General features: G+C 40.0%; 1 protein-coding gene across 4 annotated transcripts in view; it reads right to left on the reverse strand.

Moving 5' to 3' along the window:
• LOC149219893 (glutamate receptor 3.3-like) overlaps positions 1–23,435 on the reverse strand; it is a 134,700-nt gene that overhangs the window by 97,797 nt on the left and 13,468 nt on the right. Inside the window, exon 2 of one of the 4 annotated variants that reach the window (XM_089384525.1) lies at positions 15,320–15,434. The exons of the other annotated variants lie outside the window; for them this stretch is intronic. Within the exon in view, the coding sequence (XP_089240651.1) occupies positions 15,320–15,434 (115 nt within the window). The remainder of the gene's footprint in view (positions 1–15,319; positions 15,435–23,435) is intronic. 4 annotated transcript variants of the gene reach the window in all.

Consider the following 23,435-nt stretch of genomic DNA (forward strand, 5'->3'; position numbering starts at 1 on the left):
GAAGAAGAAGTAGAGAGCTGCAATTTAGGAGACTCGATTGTGCCTAAGATAGTCAAGATTTCAAAATTCCTTTCAGCTGATATGAAGACTAAATATGTTGAGATGATGAAAAGATTCATTGATGTTTTTGCATGGAGTTATGCTGACTTGAAACAATATGACTCTTCAATCATACAGCATACCATTCCTATTAAGCAGAATGAAAAGCCTTTTAAGCAGAAGTTAAGAAGAATTAATCCTCTTCTAATGCCACTGATTGAAAAAGAAGTGAAAAAGCTCTTTGATGCTAAAATTATTGTTCCAATCAGATTCTCAAATTGGCTTGCTAATTTGGTACCAGTCAGAAAAAAGAATGGAGAGATCAGAATTTGTATAGACTTCAGAAACTTAAACAAAGCTTCATTGAAAGATAATTACCCCCTCCCCAAAATGGATTTCATTCTGCAGAACATTGTTGGTTCACAAAGGATGTCTATGCTTGATGGTTTCTCAGGGTACAATCAGATTCTTGTTCACCCAGATGATCAGGAGAAAACGGCCTTCACTACACCATGGGGAACATTCATGTATGCAAAAATGCCATTTGGCCTCATGAACGCGGGAGCCACTTTCCAGAGAGCAATGGATATTGCTTTTGCTGAAGAGAAGGACAAATCAGTGGTGGTTTATCTTGATGACATCACAGTTTTTTCAAAAAGGGAAGAAGACCACTTAAAGCACCTTGAAAGGATCCTACTGAAGTGTAGGAGGTTTGGTATTTCTCTAAACCCAACCAAAAGTATTTTCGCTTTAATTTCTGGCAAACTGCTTGGTCATATTATTTCTGAAGAAGGAATTAGGATTGATCCTAATAGAGTTAGTGCAATTCAAAAATTAGATCTACCAAGGAGTAAGAAGGAGATTCAATCCTTTCTTGGGAAAGTTAACTTTGTTAGAAGATTCATTCCTAATTTTGCTGAAGTTGTCAAGAACATAACAAAGATGTTAAAGAAAGGAGCAGATTTTAAATGGACAGTTGAAGCAAAGAAATCATTTGAAGAGATCAAGAAGGCACTTACTCAAGCACCAGTACTTATCAGCCCAGATTTTACCAAGGAGTTCATTATCTTCACATTCGCTTCTGAAGACACAATTGCTGGAGTTTTACTGCAAAAAGGAAGTCAAGGTACTGAACAACCCATTTCTTTCTTTAGCAAGACATTAGCCAATGCTGAATTGAAATATAATATCTTAGAGAAACAAGCCTATGCATTGGTGAAAGCAATTAAGGATTTCAGAATCTATGTTTTGCACTCTCACATTGTTGCCTACGTCCCAAATGCTGTTATAAAAGATATTCTTACACAAGCTGATCCAGATGGAAAAAGGGGAAAGTGGATCGCAAAACTGTTGGAGTATGACATTGAGATCAAACCCACAAAGTTGGTAAAGGGTCAAGGCCTAGCCCAATTTTTGACTCAATCAAATTTGGACTGTATTGATATTAATTTAAGCACAGAAATCTCAGAAATTTCTGAAAATGAAGAGGAATTGGTCCAAATAAATGAGAAATTCTTGATCTCAGAATGGTACAAGGATATAGCATTTGTTTTGCAGCATAATAGAGCTCCTGATAATCTTTCAAAATCCAAAGCTCGGTTTACCAAATTGAAATCTCTCAGATATTTTGTGTACGACCAAAATTTGTTTTGGAAAGATGTAGGAGGAATATTATTAAACTGCCTCATTGAAGAAGAAGCTGATAAAGTAATTGATGAGTTTCATAAAGGGGATTGTGGAGGACATCACTATTGGAAAGCCACTGCAAACAAGGTCTTGAGAGCTGGCTATTTTTGGCCAACTATGTTTAGAGATATCTATAAAAAGATAGCCACATGTCATGAATGTCAAGTGTTTGAAGGAAAGAGAAAGCTTATGCCACTGCCCTTGGTTCCTATTTATGTTGAAGCACCTTTCCAGCAGTGGGGATTAGACTTTATAGGGGAAATCCATCCTCCTTCATCAGGACAGAATCGCTGGATTCTCACAGCCACCGATTACTTTACAAAATGGATAGAAGCAATACCCACAAGGCAAGCAAATGATTCAGTGATTATTTCTTTCTTAGAAAATAATATATTATCAAGATTTGGTTGCCCAATTAAGATCATTACAGACAATGCTCAAGCTTTCAAGTCCAAAAAGATGATTAATTTTTGTCATCAGTATCACATCTCCCTTGGACATTCCACTACTTATTATCCACAGGGAAATGGTTTGGCTGAATCATCAAACAAGAGCCTTGTGAGAATCATTAAGAAGCTGCTGCAAGAAAATAAAAAAGCTTGGCATTTGAAACTGAGATATGCTTTGTGGGCTGACCAGATTTGCACAAAAAGGTCCATTGGAACATCACAATATGAGCTAGTATATGGGGCAGAGGCTATATTTCCAACATCCCTTGGAGTACCAGTAATGAAGTTGATTCAAGGACTAGAAAAGGAACCAAATGCTATACAACGAAGGATCAATCAGCTAATAGCTTTGCAAGAGAAAAGAAATGAGGTGTTTGACAGTCATCAACAAAACCAGAACATGATCAAGAGAGCTTTTGACAAAAAGATCAAAGAAGTTACATTCCAGATCCATGATAAAGTCTTGAAATGGGAAGCTAGAATTGAAGAGAAAGGTAAACATGGTAAATTTGAAAATTTGTGGAAAGGGCCATATCAAATTTCTGCTTTCCATGGGGATAACACCTACATTCTACAAGAGATTGATGGAACACCGTATGCTGGAGGACCTGTTAATGGCAGGTTCCTAAAGCATTACAATTGATTAAATCTCTGCCAAGTTTCTCACAACCTTGTATATAACCGTTTTATTAGTCTTTCTTTGTTGCAAATAAATGACAAGTTGAACAGGAAGCTCAAGCCCGAGGTGAAGGCTCACAAAGCTAGAAAAGGATGCTTGTCAACTCCATCTATGTTTTCATAAATTGGACAAAGCACTGGACATACGAGTTCTTAGTGTACTACAGGAGCACACTATCCCAAGTGGAGCCACTATTATCACTTAGAACTAAAATTGATATATGTAACTTTTCATCCTAGCCCGATGACAAAGGTCAGTGCTAGTTTATTTTTGTTTTAATTTTCTTCCCTTAGAATCTGAAGTTTTGAAGAGTTTTTGAGTCAAGTTATTCTCAGCTCCCATTGGTTCCCCTCCATCTACCATTTTTTTATAGCCACCTATTATCTTATGTCAGTCACCGTGCCTTTTTGTAATTTCGCAGCGCAATCCTGATTAGGCAGTTTCGCAGCGCATCATCCAAATTTAAAACTGACAGCGCTGCGAAATCATGGATTCGTACATTTCGCAGCGAATCTTTCCTGAAATGTCAAATCCGTTAGGTGAGTCATAGGCCGTGTCTTCTCATGTCATCTCATGTACCCCTCTTATCACATTTCACCACTCATTGCCATTATCACCACCACTAGATCTGTTGATACGCATGAATCATCATTTCCAAGAAAGACCACCGTGCATAAAACTTAATGATGGTCGTAAGTCTTGCATGAAATGACAAATCTGCAAGATTACAACTTCAAAGATTTTAAATGGCAAAATTTAAAATTCAACTACAAAGATAATCAAGCGAGGCTGATAATCAAGCGAGGCTGAATTCAAATAGAAGCTGAATCACAATTCCAACCGGAGCTGGTAGTCATTGTTTGCAAAGATTTGGAAGAATCAATGGAAAAAAAGGAGCACAGATCCGGCAAATGTCTAAGGACTGAGCCTGAAGGCTTAGATATAACGCTGAGAAATAAAGAGGTGGAGAAAGCATTTAAAAAGGCCGGGTGCTGGAATTTTTGCAAAAAGTTACAAGGAGGGCACGCACAGGTAACTAAAGAATTTGCACTTAACTTCACAGGCTTGAATTCAAAAGTAGCCATGATAGAATTGCAGGTTTCGCCAGAAGTGATATCTACTGTGACAGAGATCCCACGAGGATAAGAGAAATGGTTTAAAAATTTCAAGTTTGACATGAATCCTTGCAAGGAGTTTTTGAAGGATGAATTTGTAAATGAAGACTTAAGTAAGGCAGTGCCCAGGAGTTATGTCAAAGAATATTATGCTCATTTACTCACCTGCATACAGAAATATCTGACTTGTGAAGGAAGGTATAACAAGGTTTACTCTTACCATTTTAAACTCCTTTTGCATTTCACCGGGAAGGTCTCCATAGACTTACCTTTTTATCTTTTCCGTAGTTTGAGTAAGATGTGTGATAAGGTACAGCTGAGGAAAGAGGATTGTGAAACCTCTTTGTTTCATCATGGTTTGATCAAACTACTGGTTTTAGATGGGCTCCAAAAGGTAGACAGAGATTGGAATTCATTCATTTTTATGGCTGGCTTCAAAAGCCAGACTGGCCTCACTCCTCTACTTGCTAGAGATTTTACAATAGCTGAGCTCCAAACAGAAGCAAGAGCTAAAATAGTTCCAAATTCACAAGTAAGAAAACAAGTGAAGCCACTCATCATCCAAGATCAACCTCAGCAATCAACTAAGGAAAAAGCTCATGGTAAAAAGACTGTACCTGAAACAAGCACATCTGAAGTAGTCTCAAGGATAAGAACAAGAAGCCAGATGAATAAGGAAAAAGGTAAAGCTGTAGCAGTCGAAGAAAGTCCAGTGTCCAAGGGAAGTTTAAATGCCTTATTACAGGCTATTGACTTTGAGCAGTCTCTACCAGTTCAAATTGAGTTGATACAGTCAGAACAAGAAAGCACCAAGAAAGCCAAGGCCTCAAAAAGGCTTAAATTTGATGAGCCAGCTGAAGAGTTTGTTTTTAAACCTAGAAGACCTATGACAAGGAGATTCTAGCAAGTACAAGAAGCACTGTCAAGAACAGAGGAAACAGGGGAAGGGACACAACGTTGGCAAAAGAAAAACACAGGCAAAACAGTCATCACATCTAAAGAAGGTAATATAGCAGACCTGAAGAGCCAATTAGAATCAGCTAAGCATGAGATTGCCAAATTAAAGAAAGCTGCTAGAAGACATGCAGTCATACAAGCAAACTATTATAAAACTCTATGGAAAGGGAATGCAACTGTAGAAGCCCAGATGAATTCAGTGGTTGATGGCCATTCACAATTTCACACCTGGACAGTACCAGCAATCAAAGAAGCCAAGTACATCAGAAGGATCAATATGCAACTGAGAGCTGGGAATAAGATTATGAAGAAACAAATTGAAGATCTGAAGGCACAGCTAAGCCAGCTTAAAGGACCTGCTAAATGAGTTTTCATTTCAAGTAAGATTCTATTTCAAAATTTTGATAAGTTTGCTTGATCTTATCTTTCTGAAGAAATCTAAATCCCTACTCGGCCTTTGGAAAGTCTAAAGAAGTTTTTTGCAATCAAGCACTCGGTTAATAAAGGTCTCAGGTTAAAAACAAGTTGTTTTAAATAACTCAGCAGTTTCGTAGCGTGCTACGAAACTGCTGAAAGTGATGATTTCAACATAAATCAAGCAGTTTTGAAGTTTAAGCGGGAAAATTTTGAAGGACAGTTGTATACAACGAGAACACCTGAAGTTACAACAGCCAATCAGACTAGCACAAGTGGAAATAAATAGTTTGAATCAAAAAGTGGCATTTTGTCATATTATAAGGAAATTGAAGCATGTATCAGACAGCTTGAATACGTTTTCCTTTTTGTTTTCGAAACAGTGGATGACACATCATCAAATCAGGTTTCATAACAGCGGACAGCACATCAAAACGTGGCCACCGTCATATTTTGAGGGACAACAATTAAAAAACCGACTTATGAAGATTCGAAGATCATACAGCCGAGAAGCAAGGATAGTCTCCTAATTTTTCTGGACAGTGAAGAAGATACAGCATCCAAGGTTAACATGGAGCATTAAACACCCATATCAGCCAAACTGAAAGAGAACCAAATGTCATAGAAAGGAATCATCTTAATTAAAGCCATCATGCATGTAATATGGAGTTAGAATCATAGTTGATTTAGATCTCTAAAAAACTCCAGTCAACACTTTGTTGTATTTATTAAGTAGTTAGAGTTTAAGAGTTGTCAGTAATAGAAGTAGTTTTCGAATTCCCCTCATGCTTGAGGAGGAATCTCGATCAGTTAGAATAAGAGCTCTATATATAGCTGAAACAACAATGTAATCGGGGTTGGAAAATTTTATGGAAAAGCTTGTATTTGGCCTATGTAAGACTCATTTTCAGTAATACATGCTTGACTTTACTTCTCAGGATTCATGAAGGATTTTTTATGTTCAGAATATGTGATGTTGTCCTTTCCTTAATTCTTACAGTGGTATGGATGTATAATCACTCAGAATTCACTGAATGTGCTCTGACTTCTTGTATACATTTATAAACTGTGTGGTCCCATATGAGTTTATGTTCTGAATGTTTAAATGCTGAATGCCCTGACTTCCATGTAGGGTTGAGTTCATTGTTATATTGAGGTGTTGTTGACTCCATAAGCCCAATGGATAGTTTTGTTTAATGTGTTTCCACCATTCATATTTTTCACAGTTGTTCTATAAGAGTTAGCCATCTTATCTTTAATCCAAATCATTAATCCATCAAGAGAGAGCCCTCTCAGGTTGAGGAGGCTAAGCCTCAGCGTAAAGTAGGTTGAAATAGTTACTTAGAGTCAACCTGACCAGCAGCCTATCAGGATCTGATTTTGAGATAACACCCTACAAGGAATGATAAAATCTCGCATGAAATCCGATGGCCGAGGAATTTAATGCCAGTCCTCTCAGCTCGAGCGAGCTGCTTGGCAACCAATGCAATGGAGGGTATTAACGTTGGAGGGCATGTTCATCTGGGGGATATGGTTTGGCATAAGGTGAAATCCCTGATGCGCTCCGCGAAGGAAGGGGGAGGGGATCCGGAGTTCACTCAGCCTGTTTCAGAGACGGGGAAAAGCAGGCCCTGCAACTGCATTACAATTGCGTAGGTCCTCCGCACAGAAGCAGCTCCTGTGGCCTGCGTGAGACTGCAATTGGCAAATCCCGCGATGCAAAGGGAAAGGTAGAGAATGTGTAGCAGGCGAGGGGGCACCAGAGGTAGAGCCTCCACGCAGAGGCAAGGTCACATTTCGCCCTCCTCCTCCATTGAAGTCACGTCGGTGCCACAGCGGTTCCAGGGCAGCAATGATGAAGGTGGCAGAGGAGCTGGTAGAGACGCAAGAGCGGAAGGAGGTCAGGAGGAATCTCCCACGCTCAGGTATCGGCTTCCCTGCCCTCTGGCTAATTCAACTCTTATTATCTCTATTACGGTTGAACCTGGTGCTACTCAGAGCACACAGGATGAGGCAATTCACGCGGCAGACTATCCTGTGCATGGGGCAGAGCCCATACCGGAATGGCAATGCCACAGCAGAGAAGAATCCCCCATTGCGTGCCATCCAGTTCGGGCAGGAACAAGTCATTTGGTTCATGGACGAGGGTCTGGAATTGACCTTGAGTGCCCTACCAAGGAATGTGTCCCCTCAGCCTATCCTTTGGCGCTAGCTGGTCCAAGCAAACCGGTTCAGGAAGGGCCATCTGGTGCGGTCATCCCTCTCTCCGACTCTGATGATTCTCTCCTATTTGGGTGTCGAGTAGAAGAGGCGCCCTACACCACTGATGAAGAATGAGCTTGCTCTCGGTAACCTCTGCTGCAAGAGCATTTCTATGTTTTTATCTTTATGTCTATGATTCGGCCAAGCGGCATCAGCATCTATGTCAATGTGTCGGCTGTAATTGTCTATGTGTCTGTCTGTCTGTGTCTTGGTCTGTTCAATGTCCTTGTGTCTTCAGTGTCAATGTGTCGAGCCTTTGGCAAATTATCGTATTCCAAATTTTGATAACGTTCAATTTTGGGAATGTAATCAGGGCAAGAAGAGGGCTTCCAGGCAGATCTCCATAGCCTTGCCCATTGTAACTCATATGTATTTCTGATTTTTGTATGATAATAGAATTAGTCTTATTCAGGAAAAAAAAAAAAACAGTTGTGCGCGACATTGGGACACACTGGGTACTACAGAAATTTTATCAAGGTTTATGCCCAGATAACCGCGCCGATGGAAAAATTGTTAAAGAAGGATGCGATGTTTTGCTGGGATGAAGACTGTCAGTGCAGTTTGGATGTCTTAAAGGAGAAAATGGTGACAACGCCTATTTTGGTGTTTCCATACTGGAAAAAGGAGTTTCATGTGCATGTTGATGCTTCCTACATTGCGCTAAGAGCAATATTAACACAAGCGGGAGAGGGAGAGCTTGATCATCTGATAGATTTCGTGAGAAGAAATTTATCCAAATCTGAAAATAATTACTCCACCACAGAGTGTGAAGGGTTGGTGATGGTATACACGCTACAGAAATCTAGACATTATTTTTTGGGCAGACACTTCAAAATGTATACAAATCACTCCGCACTGAAGTACCTGGTTAATAAGCCTGCGTTGGGGGGGAAGATATGTCTATGGTTGCTATTGTTCCAGGAGTATTACTTTGAGGTGATTGTGAAGCCTAGAAGGCTGAATGCGGGCCCAGACCATCTATCAAGGATTGAAATAGGTGAGGAACCAGTAGTTGGAGGAAGGACTAATAGACGCGTAGCTCTTTGCGGTGCGCGTCGCGGATGATCATTTTTCTGATATTATTCAGTTCTTAACAATGGGAACAACTCCAAAAGGCTATTCCACTCAACAAAAGGAGTTAGTAGTTCTCACAGCAGATTTTTCAGTAATTGCAGGTCATTTATATAAAATGGGAATGTTTAAGATATTACATATGTATGTTCCAGAGTTTGAACGTGTTAGTATCCTAGTTGAAGCTCATGGAGGAGTGGCAGGAGACCACTATGCAGGGAAAGCGACCGCACATAAGATCTTGTGCGCTGGGTTATGGTGGCCTACATTACACAAGGATTCTAAGGCATACTGTAAGGAGTGTGATACTTACCAAAGGACAGGGAAGCGTTCACGAAGGGATGAATTGGATTTAAATCCTCAAGTCTCACTGCAGGTATTTGATAAGTGGGCCATTGACTTTATAGGTCTGATACAACCACTAGGAAATAAGATGGGCAGGCGATATATTATTACTGCAACAAAGTATTTAACCAGACGGGCAGAAGCGCAACCAGTGATGGATTTTACATCGGCCACTGCTGCAAAATTTTTGTTTGAATAGGTCTTAACATGGTTTGGATGCCCGAAGACTTTGATGAGTGATAGGGGTACGCATTTTTTGAATGAAACGATTAGCGCAATGTTGAAATAATTTCAGGTATATCATCAGAAGAGCACGCCCTATCACCCACAGGCGAATGGAACGTGTTGACAAGGTTAATCCTCTCTACAAAAAGAGACGATCCCTCTAGCCCAATGAGTGGAACTAGTAACTGAAGGGACAATCAACTAGACATCTTCCTATATTATAATTGAAAAGTAGAACAAGAGAGGTGGCTTACCTTGCTCTGATGCTAATCCGATTTCTTTTGTTGAGATCCTCGAACCGTTTGTGTCACGGACTTGTTCCTGTGTCTTTCAATGCTTATGTACCTACACAAGTGACAAAGAGACAACAAAGCATGCCAAAACCAATAGAAAATCCAATAATAACCTACTTAGATGATCAAGGAATGCCAAGCCAATACATACATGAACATATATATGTTGGGAAGATGAACTAGCAATTTTATTATTATTTAAAGAATAAAGGGGAAGCTTGCAACCATAACATTGATGTTGAAAGGCTCTCCTTGAGTGGTAATCCAAGTCCAAGCCAAGAAACTCTCCAACACTCCTTCTCCAAGTCTAATGAATAGCCTCTAAGCACAAGCTCAGCATAGGGGTGCAAATGGACATAGATCAACCATTTGGGAATGGTAGAGGGGGAATTTATAGGCTGGGAGAGGGAGTTAGGCCTCCTCAAAAGATAGGATTAGGCCCACATCTCAAGGAGGTAGCTCATAGGGATGAGACCAAGAGGTAAAATTAGGAGGATTCGACCTCATCTATGCGAAACCACCTCCAGCTCGTCGCTCTGGAAGCTTCTAGATCACAAAGCTTCTCATCCTCTTTTGGAAAACTTCCTTTTCGAGACCATCGCAGGTATGAGAGAGAACAAAGTGATTCCAATGCTGTCTTAACAAGGTGCAACAGAAGATCATCATGATTTTGAGCTTAATAAGGGTGATGACTCTCATTTTAGGGTTTCAAGAGCCATTTCTTCGAGGAAAGCTCCAGATATTTTCCTATCAAAGTTAAAGGAGGGATATGAACTTGTATTATGGATGAGTATACTGTATAATGATCATGTTTCAGGAACTTCATGGTATTTCATAGGGAAGTGCAAGAGGCATGACAAAATACTGTGTAAGAAATGCCCCCTAAAGCATGAAGGCAGAACGAGGAGTGATGGCTGAGATGATTTACGAGTCTTTTGGAAAGGACGAGGACACGCACAGTCAGGAGACCTGAAAATCAAGGACGCATGTACATATACATATCTGAGATCAAGACATGAATCCACAGCATGGAAGTAGCCATCTGGATGATGAAGACTAGATAAAACATCCATGGTATGGGCACAACCATCCAGATAACAAGGATCATCATAAATACAAAGTCTCATGGTATGGTCACAGCCATCCATATAGTAGAAACATGTGTATAATCATGAATGACATAAAACTCCATGCATCTTGAGTCATAAAAAATAAGACTCAGGGTCCTGTGCTACATCCCAACCCAATCAATGTACGAATTCTAACATGCGAATAAAAGTCTTGAAGTCGAACATGTTATAAAACCACCTGATTACCAACCAATGATGTGGACCGTTAACAGGTACGAGAGAAACCACCAATAATGATAATGGCTCTCAAGGTACAATAGTACAATCCATGAATGTGATAATGAGGCTGAAGTCGAACACTCGTGGAATCACCTGATCAGAAGTCAATAATGAAGACTTGTTGTCATATGCGAAGAACTGGCCATTAGGGCATGCCAGCTCTAAGGTACTGAAAGGGAGTTCCTAAGTCATCTTCCGGGATAATGAACTGAATTCAACAGGAAGTGACTCGTCGAAGGAGGGCAATGATGAATCCCCCATCATCGACACAAAACAAGGAATAAAGTGGAACAATATTCAGGACTGTAGTAATGACTCAAACAATGTAGAGGTAAATAACTACAGATTGAACTTCTCTTAAACATATTGGCGACACGACTCTGGAGTGTGGAAGAATTTGACTTAACATGGGACTAAAGGTCATGATGACAGTGTGGAATAGTCAAATGAGAGGCAAATGGACCACCCAAACCCAGGAGGACAAGTGACTAAGTGAGGATATCCCAAACTCGTCACGAGAACAGAAGAGTGTCATGTTCAAGAGCGACATGCTGCCTATACAAATGATGTCTCATCTTCATTTTTCCCTGCTATTTATAGCGAGTACCCCAATTATTTTTATTGCAAGCTTGAATGGGATAACATATGCTTGTTATGTAAGTTCATTCTTCGAATGAATCCATCCTAGTAAGTTTTACGAGCCCTAGCAAGGAAAAGCTCGGTCTCATCATGGTGATAAATCTTTCATCGTAAATTTTTTAACTATTTCGACATAAGAATAACTCAGTGTCTTTTTCATGTTTAGTTTAGAGACTTTGAAAAAGAAATGAAAAAGAAAACTCCATCATGTCCCTTTTTGTAATTTGTCCCTCGAATATGGAAAGGTAGAAAACAATATCTGAGGGAACCTCTTGACCATGTCAACCAAGGTGTACCTTTTTCGTAAATAGTCAATCTCAGCCCGAAAAAGGGGTAAATGTATACTGAGGTGACGTCGATTCATTTACTTTAACGAGTTTGAAATGACAAGTACTCAACAATCTTTTCAATTTTCGAGAGTCAGAAAAGAGTTGAAATATGACTCCAGGGGGTTCCTTTTTCGTTTATTTAATGAGTTTGAAAAAGAGATAAAATAAAACTCCTAGAATCGGTCAATAATAATCATTGTTCACATTGAAGGCACCTGTAACTGCACAAGAAACACACCCATCATTGATATCGAGAGAAAATATTAAAATATTATGAAAATATTTGACAAAATGACTTTCAAAAGTTATAAATAGGTAAAAGTAATTTCATTTTCTCCCATTTTACCAAATTGAGCTCTCAAAGTGATTTTGTGCCCTAATTCTTTTGATTTTCAAGTGGCTGCTACGGGAGATCCAGGGCACCATTTCACGATCCGTTTCTGACAGGTAAGAGCCTCATCCCTTCTCTTGCATTTCATTACTTTTTATGCAATTTAAATGGTAAATTTCATGCTAGAAAGGAGGATTTTTAAATTTTAGGTCACCGACGACCATCACAGGTATTTTCATCGGACCCGCGATGGTCGTGCTCAAGCCCAAAGGCTCGCACGATGCCATCACACTATATATAAAAACAAGCACGATGGCGCCGAGAGTGGTTTCCTGAGATAAAAAGCTCTCCTTTAAGCAAAAAATGTTGATTTTTATCCATGTAAAAAGAATTAATAGGTGTTTAAATGTTGTTTTGCAGGAGAATACGGTCTTGGAGTAGAAAGAAAGAGGCCATGAGGCCGAATATTTCCAAGCATCTCAGGATCTGGCATGCATAAATGCTCTGAGGGATTATGGATTGCTGAAATTCTTCAGGACCACAAGGTTGAGGGCTCAGATGGAGTTGCTACCTTATTTGATTAGCCTTTGGGATGTAGATCGAGAGATCTTCATCATAAAAGGGCAAGAAATAGAACTTGAAGAGATGGACATCTATTTCATCACAAGATTATCTCACCGGGGAGAAGTAGTTCAACTCTTTGGATCTCACCAAGGAGGTGAGAGTACCAGGAGTCTAGTCTAGAGATATTGCCATGGCGTCGAGATAACCAACGGAGGTAACGTGAAGATAGCAAAAATCACCAACAACCTCGTTTTGAGAATAATTTTGTTCACCATGGCACGTGTATCTAGCACGCAAGCATTGCATGAGGCTTCAAAGTATCAATTCCAGTATGCCATCAAATGTTTGATCCCCACCATCTTCAACTAGCGTGGAGGATTATTGAAAAACATGAAGCAACAACTGACCAAGGGTAATCACAGACACTTGAAGAAATTCGGGTTCATCTCTATACTAGTGACCTTCTTTTTGGAGCGAGTGCCCCTCTTTTGGTATTAGTGGGCAGAAGTACCACATCCTGCCCCCCGAGATCCGAGGCTCATGAGATGGAGCTAGCTTATGCCTCGAGGAGGTACGGGTCAACATATGCACTATCCACCACAATTTTTCACTTGGCTTGAATGCCAATTACTTGCAGTAGATGACCACACTTATGCTAGCACAAATTTCAGGGGGGATCCAGATCTACCTCTACCACCAGGCGAACAGTGGACCGACGCAGGTAAAAGCTTATTTTTTTGGATTTTTTCAAGTTTTATGATTTTTATAAAAGTGTAAACTGAGACTCAACTTATGATAAATGTGAAAATGTGGGACCAGAGAGACCACCAGGAACTTTGCCAATAGCATGATGCGCTACCCATCCGATAATGGGTGTGGGCTATGAAGGGGGTTGTCCCCTTAGCTAAGATGGAACACAATCTAGAGGCAAACACTTGAGGGTTTCCAGATTATGCCACTATCGACGATGTTCCACTACGTTGGCAGAGACACACTGTGGGAGTCTCTACGAGACTACGTCGGCTGCTAGGCCGAGTGATCAAGGTGGTCTCGTGCTATCATGAGCACCATGCAGTTTGATAGTTTATCTAGTCTTTTACACATTTTGTAGGCTTTGAAAGCCAAGTATCCGAGAACACTCTATTTTTGACATTTTGATGTAAACACTTTGGTAGACGCAATATATATATATATGTGTGTGTGTGTGTGTGTGTGTTTTATTTCTACTTATGTGTTCATAACATGATTCAGTTTTACAAATGACACAAATGTTTATCAATAACAGAATTTTCTAATGCAGCGGTTAATGTATTTAAAATACATGGAATATGTTCATATGTAATGTAATCAAAATTTCTTTCCAGCAATCTAACACGTAGATACATACACAATATTTGTGGATTTCTTACTGAGTTATGATTGTTTAATTGTAACACAACGAGCTGCGAATCCAACTTGACAACTAAATCCCTAATGCCAAGAGAAACTTCTTCTAACAAGAGTTCAATAACTGCACTATATTCAACAATATTATTGGTTGTTCAACCAAGGTAGATACCTTGTAAGTTAATAAGCTCACCATTAGGGTCATAGAGTACCCATGCTGCGGAAGAGAGATTTCGTGTGCTACGAGAAGCACCATCAGCAAAACTAATGTAATGACCTAATGACATCTGCAAACAGAGTGGAACACAAGGTAAGCAGGTGTGGGACCATAGAGACCACCAAACATGTCACCAATAGCACTGCGAGCTACCCATCTGATAGTGGGTACGGACTACAAGGAAGGGGCTGACCCCTTAGCTGAGATGGAACGAAATCTAGAAGAAATCACTCGAGGGGTTCCAGATTATGCCACTATCGACGATATTCCACTGCATTGGTAGAGACACACTGTGGGAGTCTCTGCGAGATTGTGTCGGCGGTTAGGCCTAGTGATCAGGGCGGTCTCGTGCTATCATGAGCACCGTGCAGTTTGATAGTTTATCTAGTCTTTTACACATTTTGTAGGCTTTGAAAGCCAAGTGTCCCAGAACACTCTATTTTTTGACATTTTGATGTAAACACTCTGGCAGACACGATATATATATATATATATATATATATATATATATATATATATATATATATATATATATATATATATATATATATATATATATATATATATATATATATATATATATATATATATATATATATATATATATATATATATATATATGCATGTTTTATTTCTACTTATGTATGCATAACATTATTCAATTTTACAAATGACACAAATGTCTATCAAGAAAAAAATTTGCTAATGCATCGGTTAATGTATTTAAATTATGTGGAATATGTTGATATGTAATGTAATCAAGATTTCTTTCTAGCAATCTAGCACGTAGATACATACGTAATATTTGTGGATTTCTTACTGAGTAATGATTATTTAATTGTAACACAATGAGCTGCGAATCCAAATCGACAACTAAATCCCTTATGCCAAGAGAAACTGCTTCTGACAAGAGTTCAATAACTGCACTATATTCAACAATATTATTGGTTTTTCGACCAAGGCAGATACCTTGTAAGTTAATCAGCTCGCCATTAGGGTCATAGAGTACCCATGCTGCAGAAGAGAGATTATGTGTGCTACAACAAGCACCATCAGCAAAACCAATGTAATGACCTGATGACATCTGCAAATCGAGTGGAACACAGGGTAAGCAGAAAAACATGTCTGCAAAGAAAACAAACACACCAAAAATAAAAAAAAACGCACACTAATGAATTAACACACTAATGTACAAAAGTTATTACATGAATTTCACGTGTAAAAAGTTTAGATGGAGTCCATTTCTGGACTCGGATAATCAATCAACAGAGAACAAAACCGGAGTTTCACCATTGATATGACGTGTAAGCATCGACTCGACCAAACAATAGAGTAAATCTCATAAAAGGATCTGCCCCATGCCCCTCGGGCGAGTGAGGGTTATGAGTCATAACATGAAAACCACATTATGATAATGGGCAAACGGTAGAGACTCGGTGAAAAAATCTAATAAGGAGGCATGAAAAACTTGATCTCATGACGAGGAATAGGTGCCCCCAGTTGAAAGATTTTGACAATTTCAAGGTAAGCTGAAATTTCAACAGGTAGGGTCACAGTGATGTTTACCCTATTATCCTCCAACAAGAATTCATGTACCCGGATAGGTGTTTGAAGCGGAGGTGTAGAAAAATGAGAAATAGACACTTCAAGACAAGAAGGCATCTCATCGAGGCTAGGAAGAAAAGAAGAACGATGATGTAGATTGTTCCATGGAATTTCATCCAAAGACATGACCTCCATGATACTCTCGTCAGTGGGGAATGTCTCATTCAAAGGATCCAGTGAATCCCAAGAACCAAGCCAAGGAGATGGCACGTAAGTGTCCAGGTTCATACTGAAGACAATATGACTTTCTGAAGCGGCCATCGAAGCTAAGACAATTTCTTGATAATTTATCTCCAATGGACTTAAAGGCATAGCATCGCCAAATGAGTCAATTTGATCGTCGGAAGGGATAATCCAAGGATCCGTAGAGCTTGAGATCATATTGACTGAATGAACATTCGGTGGTGGGAAGGAAAGGGTACCCATTAAAGCAGAGTCTTTAAAGAGACCTGCTCCCACACTCTCCTAAGGAATCTTAGTATTTCTCACATAAGGAACATTACCTTTCGATGAACCAGAAGAAAAGAAAGACAGTTTATCAACCATGAATATTTTTCCTTCATGAGGAAAACGAAGTATGCAAAAAAAAAGAAGACACCACACAAAACATGGCGTGAGTCCAGCTTCACCTGAGACAAAGGTTGTAGTTGAGATTGGCATCTACAACTTCTACTTCTAATTCAACAGTCCTTCCTTCAAATGTAATCGGTAAGTTCATGAGAATACTGTATGGTTGTGAACCTCTGCCATCAAAGGCTTCCAAGGTGTTCAAAGATTGGTTAAGAGGAGGAGAGTCAATGGCTTTCCAACACGAAACTTACATGAAGCAGGTCGAGGCACCTTCATCAATAATCATTCGATGAATCATCTTTCCTTTAATAAGGACCTGTATCAGAAATGTAATCTGATGAGGAAGACGAGGTACGTGATTCTCTAGATTAAAAGTAATCAGACTTGAATTAGAAGGATCGATAGCACCTATAGCAGACAGCAGTGACTTCCGCTGTGTTGGACAGGATTGAAGAACCTCCAAGGAAAACATTGTCGAAGGTGCTTGAGCTAAATCCTCAACAATATTGTAACGTTGTGTAGCTCTAGCATTCAGATTGAAAGATGAATTCCAAAGAACACCTTTAAGAGGTGGTCGGATGATGAATTCACTGTTAGGGTGCTTGATATGGAGCGGACCAGAACTAGATGGAGTAGAAGTAGAAGAAGTATCAGCGGCTTCTTTCTCCATTGTCTACTTAGACGTGGCTTGATAGTCCTTAGTTTGAGTAGCGATCAAGATAGGTGATGAACCTTGCATCATGAACACTTGGGAACCTGAAGAAGCAGAAGACTGAGGTTGGTCTACCAATTGGGTCTGTTATGATGGAAAGGGTTCTTTTAAGACAGTCAGAGTCCCTTTCAGTAAGCGACTAACTTCATATCCTCAAGGCTAATCCTTAGTGTAATGATCCTCCTCACATATGGGGCAAGGATATTTCGGATTTCTTCAAGAAGCATCATTAGCAGAAGGTTTAGGAGGGTCCTGTTTTGGGACATCGGCTTTGGCCTTACGTTTGCCCTTGTTTTTAGCTTTAGAGGTCTTATCTATTGTGGTAGACTGGAAAACATGAACCTCAGAGGTTTTACCAGGACTGGATGAATTCTTGGAGGGATTATTGGAACCAATGTTCGAGACAGATTTCTGCTTCGAAGAACAGGAGTCTGAGACACGGAACTAGTCACACCATCAACAGGTGGTGTATACGGGGACTTTGATGTTGTTAGATCTATTGATGGTCTCTGAGCATCAGGTAACATCTCATACAATGTGCTAGATTGCGAATAGACCAAGTATAAATACTAGGCACGAGCGATAGCTTGCTCTTCAGTAACACATCCACCCATAGCTATGTCCTTAGAAATTTTGCTGACGAATGATTTTGTGAACCATTCCATCAACAACTCATCAGCAATCTCAAACTTGATGAGGCAACTTCGACGTCTCCATTCATGGATATGATCAGAGATGTGGGTCTCGGTGTCTTGCTTGAGGGACATAAGCAAATGAGTGCCAGTTTCATAGAGAACTGGCAATTGGAAATGAGTGAGGAAAGCCATATAGAGAGAGTTGAAGTCACCGTAGGTACCGTGAGGAAATTCGATGTACCATTTAGCAGCAACACCTATGAGAGTTCTTTGAAATATCGAATACGGATAGAATCAAAGACATACGAATTGGAGGAGCACCAAAGGCGATATGTCATCACGTGGGCTTGTGGATCCTCCTTCGCTTTTCCCTTGAATTTGGGGCAATTGCTTGGAATCTTCGTCGGAATTGGAGGCTAGTAAGGCAAATGAAGAATGGGATCATTCGTGAGCCTCGAAACATTAGGCAGCTCCAATGTAGCCAAGAAAGGAAATTGTGTGTTAAATGACATATAGGGCCTTTGAGGAGACCTAAACTGCAGAGGCCATCCTTGTTGGTAAGGATTTTTCCCCGATAGTAGAGGATTTTTTCCATATGGAATCTGATTTTGTCCCCACTGAGGGTTACCTTACTCGTAAGGAGGATTCGGTCCCAGGTAGGTTTGATACTGCCCTACCATAGGCTGCTGATGAGCATTGTACACGACATATGGGTTATAAGATTGTTGAACTTGTTGACCCTGGACGTAAGGAGATTGACCCTGGTGATGTAGGGGTTGACCTTCACCTTGCAAAGGCTAACCTTATTGATACACATATAAATCTTGTTGCTGCCAAGGCTGACCTTGTCGCTATTGCAAAGGCTAGCTTTGTTGCTGCAAAGGTTGACCTTGCGAGGACAAAGGTTGAGAAGACTGCTACACAAACTAAGTTTGCAGCTGCAAAGGTTGTCGTTGCAGTTGTAGCAGTTGTCCTTGCTGCTACAATGCTTGCCCTTGCTGCTGCAAAGATTGCCCTTACTACTGCAAAGATTGCCCTTGTTGCTGCGAAGGTTTCCCTTGTTGCTGCAAAGTTTTTCCTTGTCACTACAAGGGTAGCTGGACAATTCCTGGGGTTATAACCTGAGGGTATTAATAGTTCCTGAATTGGATCTAGCCATACCCACCAAGAATAGCGGGTTAGCCAAGCTGAACATAAGGTCCAACTTGAGGAATGTAAGGCGGATTAACCAAGGCTTGCGAACCATATGGGACATAAGCCTATTGGAATAGGACCTGAGCCATATATGACTACTGGTACTGGACGTTACCTAACTAGACCTACGGGGTTAGGAATAATGCCATAAAAGGCTTGACTCATTCCGACCATGTGAGTTTGTAATATACTCACACTAGTTTCGCCTGACATAAGAGGAATATTCAGATCTTGCCCCCCAGGCGGTGGCACAATCTATCCACTCGATGGAGGGATAGAAGAAATTATCGAGACCTAACCTGAGACAGTCGATTGAACCGAAAGAGTCAGTTGAAACGATGAAATAGGTTGAGATAGAATGGTAGGTTGAATCAGAACTGAAGTGACTGCAGTTTGTACAATCGGTCGAGAGGTCATGTTCTGAATGAATAGACCTAATGTAGTCACAGTGTTAGAAGACCAGATGGGGTTCTGATGCAATGACGAGGCACTAGGAGTACCTGAGACTAACTGAGCAAAACTGGTATAATCATGTGGAAACATGGGTCCACTAGTTTCAGGATAGGAGGGAGACGGGGCTCTTCCTATATAAGGAAAGCCTTCTAGAGGGAACTCATATCCCTGCTCATCATCTATGTGAGGAGTATGGGTAGCGGAAACTTCTGAATGACCCGGAGAGGAGACTGGGATTTCACCTTCTGACTCCATGAATGGAAACAACTTGTGACGAGGAACCAGAGATGTACGAGGAGATAACTCCAGAGGAATACTAGGCTGATCTTACGGACTATAAGGGTGCTGAGGAGATATCACAACAGGAATGAAAAATGGGTTCGGTGGATAAAGAACCAGCCTTTGTAGACTCTCGGGGGTCCAGATAGGATTATCAGAGGAATTCGAATCAAATTCTTGAGGTGACTAGGAATATGATGGAGGCGGATAAGAAGACAAAGGTTGAATACTCAGAACAATTCCATGTTCAATACCTTGATCCTCAAGCGACTGTGAAAGTTCTGAATGAACTCTTGGGGAGGACCCTTCAGTATCAGACAACGAAGGGGAACTATGAGATGAACTCAATGGTTCAACCATGATGGCTTCCTCTCAACAGAAAAAAAGGAAAGGAAAAATTCGCTTAGGGATTTAAAAATCTTGAAATTAAAAGGAAATTACTCAATTTGGTCTAAGAAGCAACTGCTTGGGATCGACATGTTTATCGTGGGCAGTTAAATTTTAGAAACAAAAACATTGCCTTTTCATCTTTTAAGAGTCAAGAAAAGGGCGAAAAGGTGACTCTAGTCGCTTTCGATAGTTTTGCAAGCTTGAAAGGACAAGGTGCTCGATGATATTTTCAAATTTAGAGAGTCGGAAAAGATCAAATGACTGCTCAGGTGAATCTAGGTAAAAGGAGTACCAAGTAATCGTGAAATGCAATATACACTTCAGCCAACAAATTGACGTATATGCAGGCAATCTCCCTGAATGTTGTGTTCAGCGTATCACGTTTACAGTGGCTACAGACTCAACTTCCTATGGATAAAGGATTGCAACCTATGGGGATCTCCATTTATATACTCGACAGTATGGGGGGCACAAGTCCATGCTAGTGTTGTCTAATGCCGAAGCGAACAACAGCTACTAAGTTTTTTAAGACGTGGGAACACGTCTCTAACCTAGACCACTAGATATGATCATTAATGTTTCAAATGCTCCTTAGGTTAATTGACAGATTTTAAAGTTTATCTTGTAATTATGTCTCAATTTCAAGGCCTTAACGATGTTACCTATTCCTAAAATGAAAACTAGATGATGAAATGAAATCCTTCAATTCGATGAAAGCTATCTATGTAGGGAAGAAGATCACTCAAATCATGCATCAATCCAAATGCAAAAATGCATCCAAAACAATCCTCAAATGTTAAATAAAAAATATGAAATCTAATCTTTCATATGATAAGCAAGTGCAATGCCAAAACAAATCTTAAAGCAAAATTCCTTAAGATATAACAATGATTTTTTCTCTTTTTCAAAATGCAACTAATGTAATATAGTGCAAAGTAAAAGAGAATCCAAGTAAGCCAACAAATATGAAAATCTCTTCGCATCAATGATTTGAATGCAACTCAAAATGCTTCGAAAACTATGAAGAGCATAGAACTTTCACTTTGAAACACAAAAACTTCAAAGCAAACACTTTCTTTTGATTCCAATGAGACAACTGATTTGTAATCTACCGTTCGTCAAACAAAGCTTAAGTAACTTTCACAATATCCACTAATGAAAACAACTTAAGATACGGGAACCAAAAAGTGATATGCAAAGTATGTCTGAACACACAAAGACTCTTTAACACCAGAAATTGATATCTGATTTCTGATGGGAAGACCAACGAGTGGACGAAGCTTGACCTAGAAGACCTAGAACCCTAAAAGGCTAATCAAACTTCAAGGACACTCAATCCAAGTTAAAGGACAACTGCAATCAGACAATGAGAGAGTCAATGAAGAACACACTGGTAAATCAAAGGAAGAAAGAAAATAGAACTGAAAATAAGAGAGAAAACCCTAGATTTCTTAATTTTCTGCAACCATCGCACCTGACAGGAGTAAAGTAGCGATCATCGCTACTATAACTAAAAAAACCACAATATCATTGCAACTGTCAAGGTCAAATATACGATGGTCGAGGAAAACAAAAAAGAAATCCAAAATCTTCAAAAACAACTCAAGTTAACAATCTTCAGGCATCTACCAGACAGTGACACTGACTACAAACAAGCAATGAAGTCTAAAAATCAATGGTTGATCAAACTTGTCAAAAGACAAGGTGAAGGAAGGGAAGGAAAGGGTCATAGGCTCCCCAGTGGAGTCACCATTTTGTTGACAAGGTTAATCCTCTCTGCGGACATAGACGATCCCTCTAGCCCAATGAGTGGGTCTAGCAACTGAAGGGACAATCAACTAGACATCTTGCTAGATTATCATTGAAAAGTAGAAGAAGAGAGGTGGCCTACCTTGCTCTGATGCTAATCCGATTTCCTTTGTTGAGATCCTCGAACTGCTTGTGTCATGGAATTGTTCCTGCTTCTTTCAACACATATGTCCCTGCACAAGTGACCAAGAGACAAAAAAGCATGCCAAAACCAATAGCAAATCTAATAATAACTTGCTTAGCTGATCAATGAATGCCAAGCGAATACATACAAGAACATATATATTTTGGGAAGATGAACCAGCAGTTGTATTATTATTTAAAGAATAAATGGGAATCTTACAACCATAACCTTAATGTTGAAAGGCTCTCCTTGAGCGGTAATCCAAGTCCAAGCCAAGAAACTCTCCAACACTCCTTCTCCAAGTCTAATGAATAGCCTCTAAGCACAGGCTCAGCATAGGGGTGCAAATGGACATAGATCAACCATATGGGAATGGTAGAGGGGGAATTTATAGGGTAGGAGAGGGAGTTATGCCTCCTCCAAAGATAGGATTAGGCCCACATCTCAAGGAGGTAGCTCATAGGGATGAGACCAAGAGGTCAAATTAAGAGGATTTGACCTCATCTATGCGAAACCATCTCCATCTCTCTACTCTAGAAGCTTCTAGATCACGAAGCTTCTCATCCTCTTTGGGAAAAATTCCTTTTCAAGACCATCACAGGTATGACAGATAACAAAGCAATGCCATCGCTATCTTAACAAGGTGCAACAGGCGATCATCGTTTTGAGCTTCATAAGGGTGATGACTCTCATTTTAGGGTTTTAAGATCCATTTCTTTAGGGAAAGATCTAGATATTTTCCAAGCAAAGTTAAAGGAGGGATATGAACTTGCATACATGGATGAGTATATTGTATGATGATCATGTTTCGAGCACTTCAGGGTATGTCATAGAGAAGTGCAGGAGGCGTGAAAAAATAATGTGTAACAGAACGGTGGAAGCTTTTAATAAAATTTTGGAGCACACATTGACAAAGGTAAGCAACGCATAGAGGAATGACTGGGACATGCACGTACCTGTTGTATTATGGGCTTATAGGATGACCTGCAAGAAATTGACAGGACAAATGCCATTCAGGCTAGTCTATGGAATTGAAGCAGTCATGCCAATGGAGTATATTGTGCCCAGTTTAAGGATTGCAACCTTGGCTGAAATGGCGGACCGTGAGACCTTGAAGGAACAGCTCGCGCAGCTCATGGAGTTAGAGGAAGACCGCTTCCTAGCAGGATTTCATCAGCAAGTGCAAAAGGAACACGAGAAAGCCTGGCATGATCAACATATTAAGTTGCGCACATTCAAGGTAGATGATGTGGTGTTGTTATATGATGGTAAGTTCACGAAGTTTCCATAGAAGTTTCAAATGCATTGGTTGGG

The sequence above is a fragment of the Pinus tabuliformis genome, chromosome Q, assembly GCF_031772625.1.
Source record: "Pinus tabuliformis cultivar Carrire ecotype Pingquan chromosome Q, CPIR1, whole genome shotgun sequence".
NCBI classification, from domain to species: Eukaryota; Viridiplantae; Streptophyta; class Pinopsida; order Pinales; family Pinaceae; genus Pinus; species Pinus tabuliformis.